Here is a 7,718-nt window from a genome sequence, read left to right on the forward strand (position 1 = left end):
TCCCAAGAAACATAGTGTACCACTTCATTGTGCAACCATTTCAAGTTTGTCTACCATTCAGAAAAGGATTCCCCTATCATCTTGTCTGCAGGGATCCATTATGCGCAGGACACCTACTGTCTTGAGTGGTTATTAGAATTATTGGATGTTTCTCTTCAATAGGAACAGTAGGTGGCATCCCTGAGCCAGCAGGGAGATATCATCTTCTTAATTGGATTCTCTCGCACCAACTAACCTCAGTATTCTGAATTTTTCTACAGCTTGTATATTATTGTGTGGATTTTTTCTGTGATATATTACCCGCTAGCTTGTTTTGGGCAACATGGGGAATTTGTCCAGAATGTTTTAGTGTTCAGCTGTTTCATGGGATTCCCAAGTCCTTGGGCCTTCAGTAAGTGCTACATTTCCCGTATTGGAATCTGGCCGGCTCAAAGTGATTATGTCATCCGTAGCTTTTTATAAACTGTCTGTGAAGTGTTATGTCAGACTTCTGAAACCATGCCTACAGGGTGAGTGGAATCAATTCAACATGGTGTGTAGTGAACTTTATGGTCGCTTTTAGGGTAGAATAAATACCAGTTGGGTTGAAAAGTGGACATTCAAAAAAAAAAAAAAAGGATTCCAAAAGAAAAGAGGATAATGTACAGAAAATTAAAGAGAAATCCAATGATGTATTGTTATTTATAGATTCATGGAATACTAAACAAGTGTAAAGATGGTTGGCTGGATGGACATGCAGATGGATGGCTATCAACAAAAATCCAAAGCGAAATATTGATGTTTTGTTGACCTCTGATGTCAAAAAGAATAGTTATTTCTTGTAAATCCATCAGGTTAACATGTAGATAGCCATGTGCCTCTAGTTACAGAATTCCCTAAACATGCCTATCACACAGTGTTTTGGCACTCCAAGATAAATAAAGGGTGGCTCTCTCTCCCAAACATTAGTTAACATCATAACAGCAAATATATAGGGACTCAACCCTGCAGAACACTGTAGGAACTTTGCTGTGTGACTCTACCAGTTGCTTAGTTGTCACCAAGTTCCACCCTCTTATAGCTACACACAAAAGCAGCATTTGGATGGTGATACACATATTTGCAAAAACTCTAGAATTAAATGCGAACGTTTATTGTTTCCGTAAAATACACTTTTGGTTTTTCATCAGAAAAACCATAAAATAAAAGAATATAAGTGAAATATTTATTTGCACTGACCATAAAACCACAGCCCAGACCATATGCTACATGCCTTTGGGTATAAAGATAAGTACTGCAATAAAGCTGAGCGTAGAAAAAACCTGCTGTTCTTTTGTAGATACCATTCCTATAGGTGTCATGGAACTACAATCCTAGTTGTAGATACATACGTTTTCTTAATTATGAGGACTGCGCATCATGAAATAATGCAGACTGATTTCAATAGAAAATCATTGACAGAGGAAACTACCATCTGACTCTTCTTTCATAGAAATCAGTTTTTGCCTGACAGTTACATTGCATTATGCTATATAAATAAAAGATAATAATAATAATTACATATAGTTATAAAGCATCAGCAGATTCCGTAGCACAATTGCGAAGGAGAAAGTGAAAATATTTATCAAAGACAACTTAAAATAAAAAAAAAAAACATTCATACAGGAGAGGAGGGTCCTGCATTGATGAGCTTACAATCTATTGAGTGATTGAAGGGGAAGACTGCTTGGGTGAAGGTGACTTGATGGTGGCGTGCAGGATATGAAAAACTATTTTCCTGTGTATTCTTTTGAGTGCTAACCATATATGTTTTATATTATTTACAAAGTGCTTGGAGGCACTTTTTTGGGGCTTTAGCACCATTATAGTGTTTGCTTGGTGTGTTTAACCATTGAGCTGCTGAGTGCATTTTTGATCTTTGAAAATGTTATGCTGGGCTGCACCAGATAATGAGATTAACAAGGCCCAGTTGACACAATTAGATCATAGCCAGAGTTCCCAAACCCAGTAGAGTCGCCACTAGAGAAATAGCACCTTAACCGGTATAATACATACAGGGGTCTGGCAAACAGGGTGGAACCGTGACAGGACCCCTTCTTAAAGAGCAACCTCAGGGCACAACCAATAGTGCAGTTACTTGGGGTGGCAATCCTAGAAGTGCTGTTGACCCATTGGAGGTAACGGTACAATTCAGAGGCAGATCACAGGTCTGGCACCCAGATTGCACACATAGGACCGCCTAACCCAGATTGAATGCATCTTTGTCCCCAAACATCATGTCTGTGCCACCTTTGCCCCAAGCAGCCTCTCTGTGCCATGCTCGCCCCCCCACTTTCACATCCATGCTATCATACACAAACACATGAATTCACTCATTTATACTCATGAATACTCTCTGTATGGTGATTCACCAGAGCTTGAAATCATACATTTCTCAAGACGTGCAATTGGTGCATGTTTTTATCTTTCTCTTACCAGAGACCAGTGTAGTATCAACAACAACGGATTCTGGAGAAGAGTTAGGCGTATGTATACCAGTATACCCTTCATAATTGTTATATTTTTAGAATCTTACTAGATGGTTGACACACATTATTACCCTTGAAAGCAAAACAAACATACTTAACTCTGTAAATAAACATTAAATCAAACATCAGCAGAGTATCTGTACTACATTGGCTGTAAAGCGCTTCTGCTGTAACATGATTTTGGTGTTGAATGTGGTATTGAGGTCTGCTTGCTGTGTGTTTTAAACAGTTAGCAAATGTTTATTGGATTGGTGTCCTCGAAGTTGAATTGCTAATGTGTAACTATAGCTTGAAATCTTAGCACGTAATTGTAATTGTCAGCATGAGGTCAAGTTAATCAAGCCCTCGGATGCTTAGGTCTTAATCAGATACAAATTGCCAATAAAGTGTTATAAAAAGTTCCCAAATTCATCATCAATTATTGGTGGCTCATTTGATCTGCCAACATTAACCAGTGTGCCAAGTGTTAGCATAAAGGCACAATCTATCGGCCCAAACTGACTGAACAACCATGAATTACTTTGCAACTATGTAACTATGTATTTCTCTACTGCAAGAAAAGAGGGGACCCCCAGAGCTGCAGCATACTAGAGGACTGCATTGGGAGGGTCCCGCAGGACCCGCCAAGAAAGTTGTGGGCGCAGGCGGTCTTGCTGGGATTGCAGGCAGGATCGGGCGTCAGGCACTTTACCTGCGGGTCCCGGTAATCCCGCAAGGCTGCCTTCTCGCTTCTCCCTTACAGTGTCTCCTCTCTTGCTCCGCCCAGGAACAAAACAGAGTCACGTGATGTGACGTCACTTCCCGTGACTCCGCCTTGTTCCTGGGCAGAGCAAGAGAAGAGATGCTGTGAGGGAGCAACTCAAGGGCAGCCTTGCGGGAAATCTGCAGTTCAGGTAAGGAGGTGGGCTTAATTGGTCACAAATGTGGCGGGAGCAGGCGGGATTAGCCACAAATGTGGCGGGAGCGGAACACCCATATTGCGGGAGCGGGCGGGATTGGTAAAAAAAAAAATCAGCGGGAGCGGGATTAAAAAAGCAGGACCGCGCAGGGCTCTACAGCATACCATCCTCTCTGCTCTCCGTTATTGACACCAGTTTTTTTATGCTTGAAGCTACCGATGGCATCCATAGATCAACTGAAAAATCTGCCAACTCTGCATTGAAGGTATAGATCAAATTGGGCATGTAAACCCTAAATTGCAGGCAAAGAACCCCGATTGCATCCGCATGAGTTACCTCTTTATCCATCTTTTCTCCTTACCCTCTCACCCTTTCTTTTCATTATTTCTTCCCCCTTCTCATTATCTTTTTCTCTATCTCATTCAAAATCTCTTTTCCCATCTCTCATCTTTGACATTCCCTCCACTCTTTGTATCTCCTATTTCCATTTTCTTTTACCTCACCCTTTTCCCCATCTATCCCGTTTACCTCTATCTTATTTCTTTCTTTTTATGCCTCCCCTTTGTCTCTCCCAATTTCATCTTTCTCAGTATCTTCCCCTGCTCTCTCCACATCTCCCAATCCCTTTCCATTGTGTAGGGATAACAGCAGCTCAGTCTCAAAGAGGGTCTGCAATTTTAGCAAAATTTGCCAATTTCCTCAATTCGTACAAATCTCAGAAAACTAGGTCGGACTCCCAAGGAAACAAATACAAAGCAAAGAGCTCCAAGTTTTCATTTGAATTACATTGGTTCTTTCGGGCTCACGTGTCCTCTCTGAATGTCTCTCCTTCTCCACCAACCACTTCCATACCCGTCTCTGTGCAACTCCGCTTCTTATCTTTCTTCATCTGCTGCTCCAAAGTCATCATTCTTTGTCTGCTTCTCAGAGTACAACAGGAAACGATCTCCAATGAACCTCCGCAAAAGGGCAGAGCCTCCAGGCACACCCTCTTTCCATTCCACCAATCGGGGGGGGGGGGGTCAGGCTTTGGGTTGTATTGGCTTGGAAGCTCTGCCATTTTGCAGACGTTTATCAGAGTTCATGTCCTGTTGTCCACAGAACAGCAGTCCAAGAAGTCGTGTTCTGCATGTGGAGTTGCAGAGCACGGAGACATGGACATGGAAGCTGTCAGGGGAAAAGGTAAGGTGATATCCAGAGAGCGAATTATAATGAATTTTGTTCTCAAATGTAGAAAGCCGGACCAAATAAATTCAGACTACAAAAATTACACTATTAACCAGAATGGAGAACAAACTAGAATTTTTCTTGAACATTTATTATTGGTCAGCTCCAGAGACGGATATTGGCTTAGGTTTTTGAATATTGAGTTTCACTGTACATTGCTGGCATGAAAAGACGCCTTATTTCTTCTGCCATTCTTCTTTTTCTTTTCTTTCACGGATAACTTCTTTCAGGTAGGGTTCAAGGTAATGAACATCCTAGTAAAAAGAACATTTCAAATTAGTGCTTAGAGGCAATAGTAAACTAATTACTCTGAAATCAACTCCCCCAGTCTCTACATGATTACATAGCCAATAACATAAGACACAGCAGTCTGCAAGAATCGTGCATTCGTTTTTCAACTAGCAGAGTATTTGGTAGGACTTTATATTTAACGCAAGGATGAACTTCAGACATTTGCCTGTAAATAATCAGTAGGGCTTACTTATAAAATGTTTCTGCTAGAATGTTTTTAGAACTTTCCAGCAAAATCACCTTTTTTGATCCCACATTGGTCATACTTCATGTTTCTAGAATGCGTAACATACCTCTTCATATTTTGTCCACTGCTGTTTTGGTAGGTTTTGCTGTCTAAGGCTAAGATCAAGAGCCCTCTTAATGCGAAACATTCTGTCATTATAAAGATTTTCTGGAAGTCTCCGTATTGCTTCTTTTACATCATCATCTTCAAAGATTGTGTCATCTCTCATTAAACCTATGTGTAAAAAAATGTATAAAGTGAGCGATACATCTGAGCGATACAGTTACAGTCTTGATTTTGGCCAAGATAAGTATTGGCAGCAAGTAACTGATGGGATTGTGGGATCAGTTACTTCATCTCCATCTGGAATACTGCAAGAAAGCAGTATTTTACTTCTAGCCACAAATTAAGCTAATTATTGACGCTGAGCACACAAACAAGATGTCTAGCATGTAGGGGAAAGACATTTTTTTCTCCAGTTTATCCTTCATTTCCACCAAACATTTTCCTCATCAAAAAACACACATATCTGAAGAAATCAACCCTATTTATGACAGCAACACAGGTACTTGACAAGCAATACAATGTCAATGTTAGTTTGCGGATACAAACATTCAATGAAACGATAAAAAAAAAATTGTTTTTCAGGTTTCCCCAAATATATTTTTTTTAATAAAATAATAAGCTGAAAAGGAAAACACCAGCCATCAAATGCACTTTAACTTTTGTAGCATCACCCTTCCACGGAGTAGTTTTTTTTTTGTAGTTTAATGTGCATTCTTCTTTAGTGGAGGTATCATGGACAGAATGCTAACTGGAAACAGAGTAGGGATCTGGTCCCCTGAACTTAGAAACCAGATTGGTTTACTTGTTAAAAACCAGGAGGGGATTCATCCATAATGGTTAGTCAGCAGCAAGGAAGTTAGAACACAACTACTGGTAGTTCCTAAGCCATATAGAATTGCAACAGAGATTCCACTGGCTATTATAACCTTACCAAGTTTATTGAATCCTGCAGCACCGTAGTACCACTTGCGCAGGCTGTCCAGAAAACGCCCAGATGCTGCAACTAAGAGAAAAATATACAAAATAACGAGTGTCAGAACATTGAGAAATTGTTCTAAGTTTCTCTTAATGCATTGCCTTTATTTACCCGAATACAAGAAACGCCTTTTCAAAGCAAATGCTTTGAAAAATACCCCTCATCTTATATTCGGGGTCGTCTTATAACACGACCTCAAATAGAATACGGACTATAAGACCAAGATCCAGTTCCTCCGCAGCGCTGCAGGGGACCTGGATCCTCCTCTCCGTCAGCCGGTTGACATCTGCATGATGCGCACTGACAACCTCTGCTGCTTCCCGGCACTTCCGCCGGGGGCTTCTATGACAGAGCACCGGCATGACATGACCTTCCAGTGCTCAATCACAGAAGCCTCAGCAGCAGCAGAGGTTGCATGCATAGCTCAGACGTCCACTGGCTGGCCCCACTAGACACCAGGGTGTCTGGAACACGGGGAGCAAATCTGGGGTCACCCAGTAGGTGTGTTGTAGGCAATGATAATAAAGCACTGCTCGCAGTGGGAAGAAGAAATTATTTTATTGTAATCGGCTTTAGTATTAAAGAACAAGAATCATAAAAAAAAAAAATCAGCCCTGAAAACACATTATTAGGAGCAGTTATTTAGACTAAAGAACTTTCTACACCTCAAACTGCATCAACTTTACCTACATACAAGACACATTGTGTATGATTCTATATATATATATATATATATATATATATATATATATATATATATATATATATATACATACACACACAATAATGTATAATACAATAGCCCTTCAGATCTGACAGTATAACATTGAAATCAAACCAATGAAAGGAAGGTGGTACCCGAGGACTTCAGCTTCTCCGGGATGGCAATGGTTAATGACAAAATGTTGAGTAAAATGAAGACATAAACATTATAACATTAAATAGGTAAACCACTACAGACAGGACACAGCAACAAGCGGCCTGCATGTCACAGCACAGGCTGGGTCACATAGAGGGCATGGCGGCTAGCTTGGCTCCCAGGCTCACACATACAAGGGAGACAGATGAGCCGCGTTACCGAAAACAGCATTATCGTGACCATCGACCATTAAAGCCTCATCTTCAAACACAAGCCACATACAAAGCGTAACCGCTAACCCCGTCCTTACCCGGTGCCCGAGCCGCCATAGCTGCGAAACCACTGCAGGAACAACGTCTTGACGTACTTTACCACGTGAGTCGCTATACGTAACCAGGGCGGAAGTGGATGGAACTAGTGGCGGAAACGGAGACATGTTTTTGGTGGGCAATGAACGTAGGTGCCCCATTTAAGCTCAGCTCAGGGAAGTCTGGTCACATAAAACCGATGCTATTTGGTATTTGTTTTATTATTAAAATAACGTTTTGGAAAATATTTCAGGCCATTTCATAGTGAATGTAATTCATGTAACGAACAGTGTCTTTTCAAACACATTCGATTTATATGTTTGAGTTTTTAGAGGTTATAGTCTTCTATGAACAAGAAT

At 40.8% G+C, this 7,718-nt stretch overlaps 1 protein-coding gene across 1 annotated transcript; it reads right to left on the bottom strand.

Annotated features, from left to right (window-relative positions):
- Positions 1-4,708: 4,708 nt before the first annotated feature.
- LOC128496404 (cytochrome b-c1 complex subunit 7) lies at positions 4,709-7,469 on the bottom strand. Its single transcript, XM_053466017.1, has 4 exons — positions 7,362-7,469; positions 6,148-6,219; positions 5,218-5,384; positions 4,709-4,887 (listed from the first exon to the last, which is right to left on the bottom strand). The coding sequence occupies exons 1-4, from the start codon at positions 7,378-7,380 to the stop codon at positions 4,810-4,812; spliced, it is 336 nt and encodes a 111-aa protein (XP_053321992.1). The 5' UTR covers positions 7,381-7,469; the 3' UTR covers positions 4,709-4,809.
- Between the last annotated feature and the right edge of the window lie 249 nt (positions 7,470-7,718).

The sequence above is a fragment of the Spea bombifrons genome, chromosome 5 (genome assembly GCF_027358695.1).
Source record: "Spea bombifrons isolate aSpeBom1 chromosome 5, aSpeBom1.2.pri, whole genome shotgun sequence".
NCBI classification, from domain to species: Eukaryota; Metazoa; Chordata; class Amphibia; order Anura; family Pelobatidae; genus Spea; species Spea bombifrons.

What these genes read in the sequence shown, in the direction of transcription:
- LOC128496404 (XM_053466017.1), bottom strand. An exon ending in TGCAGGATTCAATAAACTTG is followed by an intron (nt 5,385 to 6,147) that starts GTAAGGTTATAA and finishes TTTTACACATAG; the next exon opens with GTTTAATGAGAGATGACACA. An exon ending in AGTGGACAAAATATGAAGAG is followed by an intron (nt 4,888 to 5,217) that starts GTATGTTACGCA and finishes TCTTTTTACTAG; the next exon opens with GATGTTCATTACCTTGAACC.